This window comes from Rattus norvegicus, chromosome 20, assembly GCF_021556685.1.
Source record: "Rattus norvegicus strain SHRSP/BbbUtx chromosome 20, alternate assembly SHRSP_T2T, whole genome shotgun sequence".
Taxonomy (NCBI): Eukaryota; Metazoa; Chordata; class Mammalia; order Rodentia; family Muridae; genus Rattus; species Rattus norvegicus.
Window position 1 is genome coordinate 19,709,315 of NC_141553.1, and position 17,477 is coordinate 19,726,791.

Genomic DNA, 17,477 nt, shown 5'->3' on the forward strand with positions numbered 1-17,477 from the left:
GAGAGAGAGAGAGAGAGAGAGAGAGAGAGAGAGAGAATGAGCACATATGTGCTACTGTGTGGAGGTCATGGAACGATCATGGCTATCCATTCTCTCCTTTGACCTTGCTTAAGTCAGGGTCCCTTGACTGCATATGCTATGCTAGCTGACCCGAATTGCTGGGCTCGTCTCTGTCTCCCCTCCTTTTGTGGGAGTGCTTGGAGCATTCTGGGTATAGAAACTCAGCTTCTCCCACTTGTGAGGCAAGCGCTTTGCCCACTGAACCATCCCCCTTGTCCTTCATAAACGTCTTACAAAACTCCATTTCACTGGCATAAAAGACTACTGTTTGGACGATTGAAGACACAGGGTCTGTAGAGACATCCCCATGTGGATAGCAAATGTGTTGATATTTCTACCTTCAGAACCTAGAACACCCTAGACTAATTCCTTCCTACTGCCCCCATCCCCCTCCTCCTCCTTTGCTATGTGGTCTGTGTGTGTCCGATGAGAATGGCGGGCTTGGGTCCATCCTAATTATTTGAAGAGTACTAGTGAGGAAGAAATAGTAGATTAGATGCTTCACCTCCTACAGCTAGTTCACATCCCGGAGGATGCTACTCTGGTTCCGAGACAGCCCAACGTCTTCTGAGAATCAGACAGGGCCCAGCATAAAACCCTCACTGGGTGCTGAAGATCCAAAGTGGGGTCCTACTGCTCTTTTAATTTATATAGACTGGAAGAATTCCAATTTGAGCAAAAACTACCAGGAGCTACTGGTTTTCAAAAGTTCTCTCTCTAGGCAAACGGTTCTTCAGAATGAAATTAAGGCGGTATCGTGATGTATACAGGCATTCCCCTTTCGTGTTGAAACTATACATCAACATCTATAAATAAACACTTTTCAGTGCCTAGAGTCCACTCAAAAAGCGACTTTAAATGTGTAACTGGATTACCTGAAGGGCAGTTGTTTATACATCAACGACAAATACAAATTTCAACTCCTAACTCATTTAAATTTTAGTTTCTCAAAAAGGGATCATTATTTTCTTGACGTTGGGTTCACCTTGGACACCCATGAACGGAGACCCTAAGAAAACATCAAAAGAGGTTGTAACAGCCTTAACAAGAGACCGAGAATGGTACAGACCCAGGGCAGTCTGCAAAAGTGTTGACCTCTGAATACATGGATCCCACTGTGTTCTTACAGCCCTGACCCAAACATGAAGACTATGAAGAATTCCAAAGGCCACGAGCACACAGGGAATCCACAAAAATACTTATTTCTTTGTTTGTTTCTAATCCTTTATCTATCTGTGTAGATCAAGGTAAGCGCTATCTAAATGGGAGAAGGGGGTGCCTAGAAATCCCTCCTTTGCGATACCAGTACACAGCCCAGTCTCACTATGTAGCCCTGGCTGCACTGGACCTCACTCCTCTGCCTCTTGAGTGCTGGTGTTAAAGGTGTGAGCCACCACACTCCATGGATGGTTTTATTACTCGAATTGAAAGATGCAGGTGAAAAAACACACTTACTGGGGTTGGGGATTTAGCTCAGTGTCGAGCGCTTGCCTAGCAAGCGCAAGGCTCTGAGTTCGGTCCCCAGCTCCGGAAAAAAAAAAAAAAAAAACCAACCAAACAAAACCATACTTACCTGCTGCTGAAATCTCGCTAAGAAAACTTATGCAAAGTGAACTTTTTTTTCTGTGTTGAGATTCCAGAAAGTAAAATACACAGATCACTTTGCAAAGAGGAAAATTAGCATACAAAAAATAAAGATTACGGGGCTGAAGGGGAATGAAAAAAAAAAAAAGGTTATCCAACAACTACAGTGGGACTTACAGAGCTAGGATGACACTGGCCTGCCGAGACAAACTCACGGGTGCAATACTGGCATGAAAACCACGGTAGCAACCACCCACCTTCTGACTGGACTTAAATTCCATTCCACAGGATGAAACCCATGCCTGGCACCACTGTTGGGCCAAGAATATGTAGCTAAAGAAGCCATCGGTCTCAGGAAGAACCTACAAACATTATTTTAAGTGGGCAAAATATTAAAATTACTCCGACTCATTGCTATACCTGCAGATGAATGCACTGCTCAGCCCTCATCAGAGAGCCTCTTTTTTTTGCGGTAGATGGCCATTAACCCAAAGACCTGGATTTGGCAAGGCACAAAGAAGAAGAGATAGTGGTTCGTTCTGCCGTAAGTTAACCATTTATCCTGCACCGTCTAAGACGCAGAGACCATTGTGGGGGCTGGGGTGGGTGCGCAAAGGCTGTAAGAACCAAAGGAAGTGAACGGGTACAGGACACAGTGGGACAGCCACACATGGGAACTCACAGTGGCTATTATGGGATTCTCAAGCCACGCCCATCTCAGGCCAAATCCTAGCATGGAGCAGAAAGGCCCCACCCCTCGCCAAGGAGCTACTGACGGTCTGTCTAGCTGCTGGAAGAGGGGACATCAGTGTCTAAGAGGGTTGCCTCTGGTAGGCTGACCACCCTCCACCGGAAGGCCGCACATCTAGGGGCTGGCCTTCATGGGTGGGGAAGACAAAAGAAGTCACAAAATTGGGTGGGCGGGGAGAATAGATAGGGGATGAGCTGGGGGAGGGGTGAATGTGCTCAAAACTCAAATCCCCAAAGAAGTAACAAAAGGCCTCTTAACAAATATAAAAAAAAATAAAGCCGGGCATCGTGGTGCACGCCTTTAATCTCCGCGCTCGGGAAGCAGAGGCAGGTGGATCTCTGAGTTCAAGGTTTACAAAATGAGTTCCAGGATAGCCGGGCATTCGCTGACTCTCCCTGTGGCCTGTGACTCTCACACACGCTTCAGTGACAATTTGCAGATGAAGAGGTTGAGGTCCAGAGAGGCCAAATAGCTCCTCCAAGGTCACGCAGTCAAGGGATAATGCTAACATCCAACCTCACATGACCTTAGGCCCCGTTCTGTGGTCACAATCAATACACAGGTTATCTTTCATCCACCCATTCAATCCTCCACCTGCCAAGAGACCCCATCCTCTGATGTAGCAATTCAGTTCGTTTATAGCCAATCATTATGTCCTGGCCTCAATGGGCGTGGCCAAGTTCTCCTGGATGAACTTGACATGCAAACACGTTTCATGGCTCAGCCTATCAAGTCCAGTAACAGAGAGAATGGGCTCCCCCAGAGACCTGGGATCTCTCCTCTTGATAAATCAGGGCACAGAAGAAGCTCCCGAGGGTCTGAGCAGTGGCATCCTGTAAAAGCCCAGTTGCAGGAGGAATGCACAGCCCAGCAGCTTACCACATAAATACCTGGCTGACCAGGTATGAAGGAAGCGGTCACTTGTCAAGACGCAGGAAACATCCCGGCAAGAGCTGTGGTTCAAGTATGCTGAAGTCCGCCCACAGCCCTGTGTTGCTCTGACCTTACGCAAGAAGTTTTACGTCCACCACAGACTAGTTACAAGACATTAGACAAATCCTTTTGCGAACAAATGGAGATAAAAAATAATGTCCGTGCCGTGAAGGGAGATAAAGCACTAATCTCTTAGAATCCCTCTGACATGGTACAGACACATGCACACACTCCTGAGACGCCATTAAGCTGGTGTATCTTTGAAGTCCTGGTGTTGGTCATTTTCATTTGCAGCATTCAAAAACATTTTAAGGACACAGAACTTGGGGCTCAAATGGCTCAGAAGTCATGAGAGCTGGGTGTTCTTCCCTAGGACCCTGATTCCATTCCCATCAACTATATGGTGGCTCTTAACTCTATGTAACTCCAGTTCCGGGGTCGGGGGATCTGAGGGCCCTCTTTTAGCCTCACACATGGTATGCAGATATACATGTACCTCAAAATTAACATTGAAAGGCAGAAATTTCAAGTAAAACCTTGAATTACATTACTGAGAGGATGAGAAAGAAAGAAAGACAGACAGACAGACACACCACAATGCTGAATTATTCCGAGATGCCCAATGAATTGAGATTTCTGATATAAGCAATATTCATTTATAAAACTTTCTGAAGAAGACCAAATTTGCAATTTTTAAAATTTCCCTTGTTGTGTTTGCGTGGGTTCAAGTGGGTGCACATGTGTGCAGGTGTGTGCATATAGAGGTCAGAGGTCAACCTCTCGTGTCATTCTTGAGGAGCCCCTCAATCTTTTGTTCTTTTCAAAGTCTTTCTGTGGCCTGGGAGGCACCTAGCCAGGCTAGCTAGCCAGAGAGTCACAGTGATCTGCTTGTCCCCAACTCTCCGACCCTGGGATTACAGGTGCATGATAGCATGCTCACCTTTTTTATGTGGGTGCTGGGGACCCCACATCACACTTTATACAACAGGCGCTTTATCAATGGAGCCATCTCCCCTACAAGTCTATTGTATGTGCAGGAGTGACAGAATGGATGTCATGTAGTATCCATGCAGTAGCATGTCAAGAGAACAGGAGAGCCCACCCTGGAGCTTCCTGAGACCCAGCTGTGGCTTATGACTCAGTTTCTTCATCTGCAATATGGAGGTACTAAAAACACTCTCCGCTGGGTTCTCGAGAATGTTAAATGGGCCTCCACCCACAAGGCAATGCAAAGAAAGCCCCACCTGGTGCATGGTACCCAGGTCAGCAAATGGGTCTGAGAGCGAAGACTTGAATCCAGGAAATGTGAGTTCTCCCTTTGAGCCAGGAACTTGGCAGCTTCCCTAGAATCTGATTTCTTCTCACTTCCCACCTACAAGCCATTGCCAAGTTCTACTGCATCTTCCCTTAAATATCTCTCGCATGCCACACCCCCTCTCTGTTGGCAGATCCCCGCCCTCCCCCTGGTCGGGCTCCCAGCATCTCCTGCCTGGATCACCATTCCAGCTTCCTGACTGCTCCGCTCTTGCTGTCTACAATACTGACAAGCGCTTCTCCAGAACAGTCACCCTGCCACCTTGGAGGAGGAATCTGGCCAATCCCTGTAGGATAGCACACACACAGGTCTGCATATTCTGCTTCCTCCTGACTTTTTCTGCCAGATCCTCAGACCTCTATTCCCCCTAAAGCATTCTAAAACACTGTCTGCTTTCTGTGTAGCCCAGAGGTTTCTCCTGCAGTCACCATTTTGGTCATTGGGGTCCCATCATCCTGTCTTGTCCTCCAAGCTCAGATCCTTATCTGAACCTGTTCTAGTCAACTGAGCTAAGGAGGTCTCTGTAAAGCTCTTAGGGATGCATTTTCTACCCTGAGGAGGATGATGGAAGGTGGTTTATCTCTCTTCTCATCTCTCTTGGGAATTATCATACTGTTATGACTAGTTTCTTTTTTTAACTTTGTAGCTAAACATCCACGGCCGAATCCGATTGGTAGATCACATCTCATGCATAATTACTGAATGAATGAACAAATGCGAGAATGAAACAGTGGAAATTTATTTCTACTTCACTATTGATTATTCAAATTCAACACCCAGCCAACAGAAATGATGGTACTCGCAACACCGAACTACTCGTTTGATTTCCAGTTCATGCCGGTACCCAGCACTGTGTACACCCAGAGACATAAAGAAACACCATAGAACCTGAGTGTGGGGTTTCTTCAGGCAGCCAACAAGGTTTTTGTTTGTTTTGCTTCGGTTTGATTTTTGTTTTACCAGATATCATAAATAGAAACAAGCAGGTATTCATATGTCTAGAGACAAGGTACCACATAATTTAGGTTTCTTTTCCTTGATGGTTCTAATGCAGAAATGCACTAATAGCTCATGGGGGTGGGAGGAAGGTCGGAGCATGCAGAGAGCATGGATAATGGCAGGGAGGAGCATGCAGAAACTGCACAGGCACTGCCAGAGGGAGTTCATGCCCCCCTGGGTCTGTGGCAGGTTGGGCCATCTACTCATACACACCTATGGGCCCGTGACATAGTTTCTCTCTGCAAGCTGCCAAGAACAGAGACCTGGCGTCAGTTAGGGCATCGTGCCTCTTTGGCTTGCCGCCTTCTGCTGAAAGCCTCTGCAGGCCATTAGGGGAGCTGTGTGTGCAGAGAAACAGAACTATGTCAGAAGGATCCATGGGCAAGTACGGGAAAATCTATCTGCCTTTAAACCAGTATCCATTAAAGCTTTGCTTGTAGCCACTTCAAACAGAATGAGGGGCCTGGATAGATCTCAGCTGGAGAGAGTGGGCACTGAGAATGCGCAGGGACCTGGCGTCCATCTCCAATAGCCCCCACCTTCAACCCTCAATAAAGGCTTGAAGCACTTCTTAGATGCATTTCTTTTTTTAACCCACTTAAAACGACTTTAAGTTAACCAAAAATAAAACACCTTTATTAAAATCCAACTAATTACAAATTCATTAGCATTTTTAGCGTGTGTGTGAGTGCGAGCCAGTCCCTGTTCCTAGTTAATATTATCTAAGACAAAATAAATGTGCAGTTAAACCGGGCTTCGAGAAACCCGGTGGAGGTCAGTCTGGCCTTCCAGTTCCTAGGCATGCTAATTAGACTATAGTATTTAATCTTATCCCATGATGTTTGCTGCCCTGTCAGCCAATCAAGACAGGGTCATCTTGGGCTTGCACAAACCTGGGCTTGCAGTCCATGGACCCAAGTCTTCCGGTTCCAAGTCAGAGCTGTTTATATAACAGCAGCTTAGATCCTTCTTAAGCTCTTCTAGAAAGGGTTGTCTGCGGGTGTTCACTGTTACTTTTAGGGAATTAGAAGATTGTAGAGGATCGTTCTGCTTATGAAAAACTATCCACACAGAGCAATAGTTACAAACAGCCCTTCCCCTTCTATTGGCACAGAGTTTGTCCTAGGGAACAAAGTAGCACACCGGCCCTGACTAGGATTCTAGGAAAAGGTTCAGGAGAGGCTCAAAGTCAAATTCAGGGAATGGAGGTTACATTTGGATACAAAATGGGTGGGGAGTTTGTCTTCAAAGTAATTGAACTGTAACTCTGTATATTAAGAGCCATCCTTGAAAAAAAAAAAACAATCTGACCATGGGGTCTATCTCCCATAGCATGTTGTTCTTCAGGTAAGACAATCTGTGACACTGTGATGTGATGGTGTCCTTCCTGAGCCACTTTCTGCAGCTCCTGTTTGAGCATCCTGAGAACAATGTATCTACGTCGGCTTGCCTGTCCACAATGGCGGTATTGATATTGCGCTGCGTGGCCCTCCGGTTGCTAAGAGATTTACATGGGGCAGATTGTCACACTTCTAGCAAAGCATTCTGGTCCATGAAGCTTTTGCTCCAGCTCAGCGAGTCCTGAAGCAACTCTACCTCACCCTTCCCCATGTGGCTTCCTAGTCAGACAGGGGTCCAGGCCAGCCATTGTGACGCACAGGTCCTGCCATCAACCTTCAGGATGACACTGAATCTTTATAAAATAAATATATATGTTCCTGTACCTTGGTGTCATGGAAGGCCAGCCAGTTAGCATCAGGGAGAGGAGGCAGGGCTATTTGGCAAGAGGCCACCCGTATTGACCTTCTCCTAGCCAAACCTCATAGAATAAAGCAAGACTAGCGCCTAGCAAAACATGCTCATCTCCCAACTCTGCTATACCAGGTTTTGAAAGAAGCTGTCACAGAATTCTTTACCCCAAGTTTGTACTTTTACAGAGACAGATCTAAGAAGTTTATTTGCACCAGTACCCAAAGGGAAATTGTGCGAATGCAACATTTTGCCGCAAAACCACTGCAGCCCTCCAAATTCTATGTCCTACAGGGTGTTCTGTCCCAAAAGGCAAAAGGCCTACTCCTAACCCCCTCCTCCCCGAGGAACCAGGAAAGATTACTCCCTCCCCACCCCAGAGCCATCTCTCCTAGGAAGAGGTAGATTAGATGGGTGGAATTTGCATGTCATTTGCAAAGCGGACAGATCAAGGCAGAGAACTATTGAAAAGCTTCCTTCCCTTGGGGCATTCACACAAAGACACATCAAAATGCTTTATGACTGCCTTCCGTATTCAGATCACTGGGTTTTGGTCAAATGTTATTAATTGCCAGGCGGGGAAAGTCCTTCGGTGCATCACAGAGCAGCTGGTACCCAGGAGTCATCTTAAAGGGCAAAGCTATCAAAGAGTAAGAAGTCTTTAGCTGCAGTGAAATACCACTGGCCCAGAACCTCTCTCCTGTGTCTCCCCCTCCCCTAGTCCTAGACAGCAGAAGGGGGTACACAGTGCCCCATCTGGGCTTTGATCGCAGGCCATCAGTGATGAAGGCTGTGGGGCTGTCTCCTCCACTCCAGTCCCAGGAATTCCTGCATTTAGGATCAACTCTCGCCCAGCAGGTAAGACTCAAACCTCTGGTCTCAGCTCGATTTAACCCCACACACACAAAAGTTATTTCTAGTAGCTCATTTCCATTGCAGAACCCCCCCAGCCGAAAATGCCTCGTAGAGATAGGAGGCCCAAGGACAGCGAGAAGGCAGAACGGGAGCCAGCTTGAGGTCACAAAGCTGCCCAAGTCGGGCACGCATGTGACACACTTCCAACACAGTGCTCTTTTTCCCCCGCACCACGGACCTCTAAGAAGTACAAAGGCCGGTTCTCCCGCAAACCCCAGTCACCTGCAGTCTATTTAACCTTGACCCAGCTGCAAAGAAAAGTAACTTTAACTCCTTGGCAACACCGGTGTGTGCTGTACGAACGTGCAGGAGCCTCTGTAAAGTGAGGCGCACCTTCTGCAGAGACCTGCAATCACACACCCCCAGCCCCCCCAGGAGAAAGCCATCCCTGGCCCAAGCCCAGCCTGTGACCATGCTTTACCGATAGCCCCCCATCTCTACTCCCAATTTACACTCCATGCTGCACGTGGGGGGAAAAAAACCCTCCATGCTTGTCACCGATGTCGAAGGAGATTCATACACAAAGATGAGAGGCCGAGGCACACATAGCTACCTTTTTCTTGCGATCCCGGGACCGTTTACGGTGCTTCTTTTTTTTCTCGGTCTCTTCTTCCGCATTGATTTCTAAATCCCTGTTTTTCTTTAACTGGGAGGCGGCATGAGCCATAATGCATGGAAAAAAAGACCCTGTCAAGCACGCAGAGCTTTCTCTGAAAAGGTGATCTCCTTGAGTACCTCTAGTCAGGCATAGAGCAGCATAGCCCTCACAGGAGAGGAGCCTGAGCTGAAAGGCAAGGAAGCGTCCAAGAGGCAGAGAGGCAGAGATGCTGAGGAAACCGCAGCTTTCAAAACCCACCACAGCAGGGGCCGGGTTTCATCCTACACCTTGCTGAGCCTTCCCCTCTCGCGGAGAGGGCAGCCATCCTGATGCAGAGGCTGTAGTGGACGTAGCTGGGACCGGAGGAGCTGTGTTATGGCCGCATCCCCTGCCACCAGCTGGAAGTGTCTAAGTGATTCCTTCGAAGGGGGAACGCTGCGAAGGGTGGCTCTTGTAGAAGGGAAGGACCCGGAGTCACCACACAGGCGGCAGCTGAGAAGCCAGCACTAATCCTGAAGAAACGACTTCAGAATCCTCCACAAGAGACAGAGAGAGAGAGAGAGAGAGAGAGAGAGAGAGAGAGAGAGAGAGAGAGAGAGAGAGAGAGCGCTGCAATTTATCCATCAGCCTAGATCCGCACGGAGCGAAAATTAACCCTTCAGAGAACGGAGCAGCTTGAGTTCAACTGCTGATGGTGGCAAAATATATAAAATAAATCAGCCACTTTCCCCCAGCGAGACGCTGAGCGAATTTTCAGGCAAACAATGCATGCATTGCTGGTCTCAACAGGGCATCCATTATGCCCAGTTAGTCCTGATACATTTTGCGGAGAGGACTACAGAAGGGTCTGTTGTCTTTTTAAAACAACATGCTCATGACAACACACTATCCAGAAAGGCGTGAGCCCACTGTTGGGAAGGACAGATGCCCAATTCAGAGGTTCCCCGGGACTCTACTGCAGTGTGAGGGGCAGGGGGACCATCATCAGTGTTTCCATCAGAGTGGCTTTCGGGCTAGGTCGCGTTGTCATCACGCTAGTATTAGTAGGACCTGAGTCCTCCGTGACTGCAGCCTCTGAATATTCATTGTGAGAAGTGAAGCAGCATGGTTCGGAGAGGCCGGTGTCTTCTGAATGTGCACGGGAAGAGATCTCCTAAGTAGGGAATCAAATACACACACACACACACACACACACACACACACACACACACTCATACACATTCATACACTCACACATATACACACACACACTCATACACATTCATACACTCACACATACACACACACATTCATACACACACACATTCATACACACACACACACACATACATATACACATACACACAAGAGAGTGACACACACACAGACACACCACAGTGCTGACGTTGACAATTTTATCAGGAAACACCTGAAATGCTAGACTGGGCCCAAAGCCTGTGGGCTCAAGTTAAGATGTCTCGATGTCACCAGAAAGCAAGGGGAGTGGAAAGAGGGGCTCCACAGTGTGATCTGAGCACGGCAGGCCTTAACTTGAGAGGCGGACACACCGGGTTTTGAGGAGGGAGCTCTGAGCTACACAGCAGATGGATCTGGATGGAAAAGCCCAGGGCATTGTGGGGCTTGAGTTAGGTTTCCACAGAGCTGTTTCTCACCTGGTGTATGTCTGGAGCACTGAGTGGGAACTCTTAGCAGCAATATCCACAGACTGCTTTTGCTATAGCTATCTAAGGTCTCTCTCTTCCGTGGAAGGTCCTCTAGGCCCTGGCAGGCAGTGTTAAAGACCTGGAAGATGCAGGGCCCACAGCCTGCCATTCTTATTAGAAGTAGATGGCACATGTCCCTGAGATCCAATGAGAAGCACCCCGGTCACGCAGGAGATGAGGGCCTACTATGTACACTTATTCATACAGGCTTGATTCCCATAGAAGTATCTTCACAAAGAAAGCATTTCAGGTATCATAAAAAGCTAACTACGGTATCCAGAACCCCCACTGGATACAAAGTAGATAAACTTGGTGGCTCGCACTTGTCATCCCAGTGTTGGGGACATAGAGACAGCAAACCCCAGGGGCTCACTGGCCAGCCAGCTCAGTGTACTTGGTCAGCTCCAGGCCAATGAGAGACACAAAAGGGAGGTAGTGCTACCTAAGAAATGATACATGAGGTTGTCGTGTGGTTCCACAGGCACACACACACACACACACACACTCACACACATACACACACATATACACACATACACACACATACACACACACATACATACACACACATACATAGACACACACACATACACACATATACAGACCTACACACACATATACATACACACACACATATACACACACATATACACACATACACACATACACACATATACACACACATACACACACATATACACATATACACACAAACACACACACATCCACACATGTCCACATGCAAACAAACACACATGTACATGCACACAGACGTGCAGACATACACACACACAGAGTTTCTATATTGTATATTGCCGATCAGACCATTGTATCTAACAAGAAGCAGACAAAGGCCCTGAAGGTACAGAGTTAAATCTAACTGGAATTCAGGAGCAGACGAGCCCTAATTGGGTTGGTAGGAAGCATCAGTGGTTTTAGGTTTTCCCACCAGGATTCTTCCCTCCATAAAGCGTTAAGTGGGGCAGGAGAATGTTTAACGTGCAAAATTTGAATGGCATCTCTCGAAGTCCTACACTTTTGAGGAAGACTCACATAGTTTCAGCCAGCTGAAGAGGGCAGCCAGCTACTAAACTGGCTCCTCTCCCACTGGCTTCAGGCTCTGTTTTCCTCCCTGTATAGACACCGATGATACTTTAAGATGTAGCACACTTATGTGTACCCTTGATCAAGGTAACTTTTCCAAGGGAGACTGGCAAAGCAACAATACAGTAGCATTGTTCTCCACCAGTAATAATGAGAAAAGAAGCAGGACGCTCCCCTCTGGGAGAATCCTTTGCTTTACTAAAATGACCAGAAGCTGAGGCTAGAGTGTGACTTTAAGACACGGTAATGAGAAAAAGTCTATCTACTGGCTACTTCCTTGTATTAGTAAACCAGGCACACATCAAAAATAAATTCTAAGGCACAGCCTAGTAGAGACTCTTTTTCCTAGAAGGAATGTGTGATTCTATCCTCTGCTTATAGCCCTGAACTCCAAACATTGGGTCTTCCAAGGAGGGCATCGCTGTGGATCCTACATTCCTAGTGCTTTGCTAAAGAGTCTGTCTCTTTATTTGTTAACTAAAGCATCATTGAACCATCCCGCTCCAATGGACGCTAAACCAGACCCTGATCTGGTGGCCACAGACCACATACATCTGGAGGGTCCCTAACAGCGCTAAGAATGGGTTGCTGATGCGGAACTACAGAAGCCAGGTGGGTGGCCGTTTACATCAGGAGCAACCTTGTCAGTCCCACTCCTAACAGAATCATGGTGAGAGCAAAGGATGAAACTATTAAAAAGTGTAGTCCCAACTCTCCAGGGACTTCACTCAAGGAAGAGAAAATTGTTCTTAGTTTGTGAAAGTCTCAACTTGCAAGAATTCCTAATCCATCCCTGTGAAATACAGGGCAGGAATGATTGTTCAAAGTCTACCAATCGGAGAGGGTTTTTTCAAAGTAACTCCAATGGGAGAGGCACAAGTCACGGGTACGGGCTCCAGCTGCTTGACTGAATCCGGAAAAGAGGCAGAGAACATCAACCTTCCCTCCGGCTCTTTCCACCTTCCTCTGGAAGTCAGATTTGCCCCCAAAATCAAGCATGGGGCAACCAAGAGTCCTGGTCTTTCCCTGTGTGCAACCTGTTACCACAACCGATGTCAGGAAGTGACTCCTATTCCAAAAGTCACTCCTGATTGCTTACCAGAGCTAACGACTTTCTTTCAGAGTAGTTCCTGTACGTGTAGCATTAGACCATGAAACTACTACTAAATAAAAGTGATAATTGCTTTCCGAATTGGTAAATGGAGTGCGAGCTATTCCTTAAATAATACTCAATTAAGGTCTTAACAATTGGGACGAAATGCTCCGCTAAAAACAACTCAAATCAATTGATTTGAGAATTTGCAAGAGGTTTCATGGCCAAGGATTTCTCCCCCCCTCCCCCCTTCCACTCTGGTATACCTCCCTTGTTATCTCAAGGCCCACTACGATTACTTCACTAGTTCATCCAGTTGACGCTTGGCCCTCTCCTGGTTATCATTTGGTCCACATTGTGTTTCTGCATCGTTGAGCTGGTTCGACAGACAGAGGATGATGTGTGTGATTTCTATGGGAATAACAGGACCGTTTGGCTGGTTGAAGTTAGGAAAGCTGTGTATTTTCCCAGCCTCCTTTTAAAACTATTTCTTTTGAGAGTTTTGTACAGTGTATTTTGATAGTAACCGCGTCTCCAATTCTTGCCCTTTAAAGAGACATTGCACAGTGGAGGTATGGAAACCGGGCAGTGTATAGACTCTATACACTACTCTATATATTATACTATAGGGAGAGCAAATTCAAAACTGACTATAGTTTTGCTATGCTTCCCCCAGCTTGACTTCCGGTGGTCCGCAGTGACGTATCTGCTTGGATGGTGTGAACAGCATTTCCTGCCGCATCCGTGTCCCTGTTCTCAGAAATAGTGCAGGCTCATCCTAACAGGGTCGAAATATTGTTCCCTCACAAAGAAAAATGGATCCATTTTTATTTCATTGAGTTTGGCCTCTTAGATAGAGACAATAACAGGAGCCCCCGAGCAAGCTCTGAATAATGTGGAGAAACAAGAAGTCAAGCAGGGAGGAGAGCGGACGGATGGATAGACACACCCTGGCAAATCCCAAACTCAGCCTTGCTCATTCTGATTTGCAGATGAAACAGGCTATGTGCTGTAAAAGGGTGTGAGAGGTGAGGCTGGGGAACTCTGAAGGACTCCCCGGCTGTGTTCCTCCTGGGTCCACCGGCACTGGCCTTAGTACCATCTGTCTTACTCCGTGCTCTATCCTTCATCCCTTGAGAAGACAGTTCATTCAACTCACTGGGCTGATCTCAGCACTGCAGAGAGAGCCAGCTGTCCCAAGCACGACAGCTGCTTCAGTGACCTCACACAGGCTGATGGGGGTAGATACACCGGGGATGGCGTCCCTCATAGTCTTCCCATGACAGACACACAGGCCCACATGGGGATGGGGGGATCTTAAATGCAAGAGGAAGGCACTGAAGCCACACCCTTGGTGTCTGCCCACTTGAAAGAGGATGCTGGTAGTGCCAGGCAGGGCAATGAATGCTCGGCGGGCGAGAGGGGTGGTGTGCAAACAAAACCAATCTGACAGCCTTTGCTTCTCTGGGAAGGAAGGAGGAGGAAGCAGAAGATACCCACTCACTACTCCTGAATGCTCTCCGCTTAGGTGACAGAAGTCACTGGGCGTTTTAAATAAAAGAAGCTATCTAGGGATGGTCTATTTAAGCAGACGTTCTAACCTGAGCTCACCGGCTGTCTGAACACATAGGTGGGCCTGGGCCTGATGTGGTTCTGGAAGAGCTAGAGAAGGCAATTTTTAATTTACTTAAAAAAAGTTCAAGGACTATACTCAATTCAGGGACTTTAACACATCCGAGCGTATTTGGGACAATTTTTGCACGCCAATCCATTCTTCTTAAGTTTCATGAAATTAAATACAGACCCACCCGTGTTTTAAGGCTCAGGCTTAAGAAAATGTAAATTATCAAAATAATGGTCCCCACTGGTCTAGGTTGCCCTCACAATTCTTTGAGTTAAGCCAGTTAAGCAAAGTATAATTTCTCCCTTTAAAAATGTACCACTGAGAAATGACTTGTATGGGAAATTCTATCTCTCCGGGGCAGAAGTAGTTTACGTAAGCAATTCATTTGTATCTACAAAGAAAGGACCTGATTTGCCAGAAGTTGTACTCCTATGAGTAGACATGACCCAAAAACAAGCATCAAAGGACACTCAGCTGTCATTACACACTCTCTCAAGAAGGGAACGCGTGTTCACTCTATAAAACGGTGTTATCCCAGAACTCAGGGACCAGGGAGAAGACGAACGTTGAGTATGATATCAGCCTGGACCCTGTTCTAAAACCTAAATAAGGAAATAAAGAAATAAAACGTAACTGGCCCTGCTCTGTAAGTGTGAACACATAGAAAGAGGAGGCTTTTGTCTCTGGAGAATGGGGCATTTAACTGGTTTGTTTCACACGGATGGTGGCTAACAGTATCAGTATATCGTGAGAAGTGACCAAGAACACAAGAGCAGACACTAAGAAGTTCTTGAGTCAAACTCATATCCTGGCTTCCAAGCGCTTGGCTAACTGCCTACTGCTCAAACACTGTTTGTGTGATACACCCCCAACCCCCTAGTCACACTGTGCTGGCCCTGTGTCTGGTCCCCAGGTCATATACACAGAATGAGACTTGGTCCCTCCTCTTGAGTATCAGTGAGAGAGAAAGATGAAATAAATAAACCGGAATTTTAAAAGGTAGCACACAGTGAGGTGCTGTGGAAGCAGAGGGGGTCACAGGACAGAATCACGGGCCACCTCTCTGAGCATTACTGTCTAGGTCAGGAATGCAGGCTTTTCTCTAGTCACAAGGCTATGAGTTAACCCTTCACACCCCAGTAAACTAAGTGGTCGGTGGGGGGGGGGGTGCTGAGCAAGAAGACACTGAAACAATATCAAATAAGTGCCCGGCCAGAGAACTGTTCATAGACCTGCTCCCTGCCCCCTGCCCTCTTTAGATTCCCAACAGAAACAAGCCAAGATGGCGGCGAATGCCAATTTACTAAGCCTTCTACCCCATCCAGGTGGTAATTCACCAGGAAATCATCCCATGGAGAAAATTATTTGATAGTAAATTGATGGCTTTTCAGGTCACGTGTTTTGTCCTTATGTTGTTATAGAAGATAGACATCGGACCAGCTAACCCACCCAGACAGTGAGAGACATCGCTCTCATCCACTGACCCTTCAGTCACAATTCCAGACATTGACGGAACAGAACCATTGAGCCACACAATGCATTTCCCGTGTGCTTGTGGAAACGTGTCTCCTTTGTAGCCAAACGTGACCCAGTATGAGATCTCTTTGGTATTTCTCCCCCCACCAAACTCTGAGTTCTTTAATGTTCATACAATAAATCCATAGGAAAGGCCATGAATGTAACCAAAACACTATCTCCCCTGCACTTTGTCCCAAGTAACTGTGAGATGTGAGGGGTACACCCTCTGTGCACCTCACTTACTGACTTCCTAGCTGTTTAGTGGAAGGCCCAGTCAAGTTCCTGTCCCATTATGGACTTGGTAAGGATGAGATGTTGGTACAAGGAAGATTTGAAAACTGACTTGTGTGTCCACTCCCTGTTCTCTGGTTGAGATACAGGCAAGGTCAGCTGACTCTCAAGGGAATTATTTAAGGACACAGCTGATGGCAAAGGTGTGTAGGGACAGATTTGAAGAGTCAGAAAGGTGGCGGCCTGTTGGTGAATTGGCGTATGCCTTCCAGGCCAGCACGGCAGAGGCAGAGGCAATAGAGAGCTCGTGAGTGTAAGGAGAGCTTGGTCAAAGAAGAAAATCTTGGGTTGAACCCTAAACAACAGAGATCATTTCCCAACCTGGTGTAGAAGAGGGGGTGATCCACTGCGAGGAAGGGGTTCTGCTTCTAGACAATAGAATGATTAATCAATTGATCGACAAGTCTGTACTTATAGTGATGAATAAGAATAAGAGAAAAACACTATGCCATATCACATAAAGGCAGTCAAATGTCACACTGAAACCTAGGCACAAGTCTCTATCAAGGTGTGAGACACATGGATTTGTGAATGCTGAAACTGGGTATATAGAGCAAGTAGTAGGGTGCTTGCCTAGCATGCATAAGGTCCTGGCTTTGATCCCCACCACCCAATAGGCTAAACGTGTTGGTATATACCTGGCACCCCAATACTCAGAAGGTGAAGGCTAGAAAATCAGGAGTTCAAAACCATCCCTAACCACAAACACATTTCAAGTCAGCCTGTAAAGATCGTCTGTCAACAAACGAACAAAGCTTCCCATTTTCTTAGCTAGAACACTCACAGTCCGAGGAAGCATTATTGGCAGAGGTTACAGCTTTAATCTAAGAAGTAGAAACTTGGGACTTTCCTGTCGCTGGTAAGCAAGCTTCCGAAGCCGATAACCCTGAGTGTCACAGAAAGCAAACCTTGTACGGATACGGACGTGCCCTGGCTGACGCTGACATGAGCGGATGCTTCATCCCTAGCACACTTAGGCTAGCACACTCAAGGCTCCCATGCATCCCATGAACCGGCACGTCTCAGGAGGTTTTCTATCCCATGTTACCACACTGTTAACCAGTCCAATTAAGAGTCACGTGATGGGGTCTGGGCATGACTCCATGGTTAAGACCTCTCCTGACTCTTGCAGGGGGCCAGAGTCAGAACTCAGCACCTGCATGGCAGTTTACAACCACTTGTAACACCAGATCCAGATAGATCTGACATTCTCTTTTGGACACTGTGGGTACACACACAT

General features: G+C 46.9%; 1 protein-coding gene across 49 annotated transcripts in view; it reads right to left on the reverse strand.

The window, feature by feature from the left end:
* Ank3 (ankyrin 3) overlaps nt 1-17,477 on the reverse strand; it is a 624,211-nt gene that overhangs the window by 318,870 nt on the left and 287,864 nt on the right. For 39 of the 49 annotated variants that reach the window (XM_087597743.1, XM_087597715.1, XM_087597739.1 and 36 more), the window contains exon 1: nt 8,860-9,622. The exons of 9 other annotated variants lie outside the window; for them this stretch is intronic. In XM_087597743.1, coding sequence (XP_087453869.1) covers nt 8,860-8,973 — 114 coding nt within the window. In that variant the 5' untranslated portion in view covers nt 8,974-9,622. 49 annotated transcript variants of the gene reach the window in all.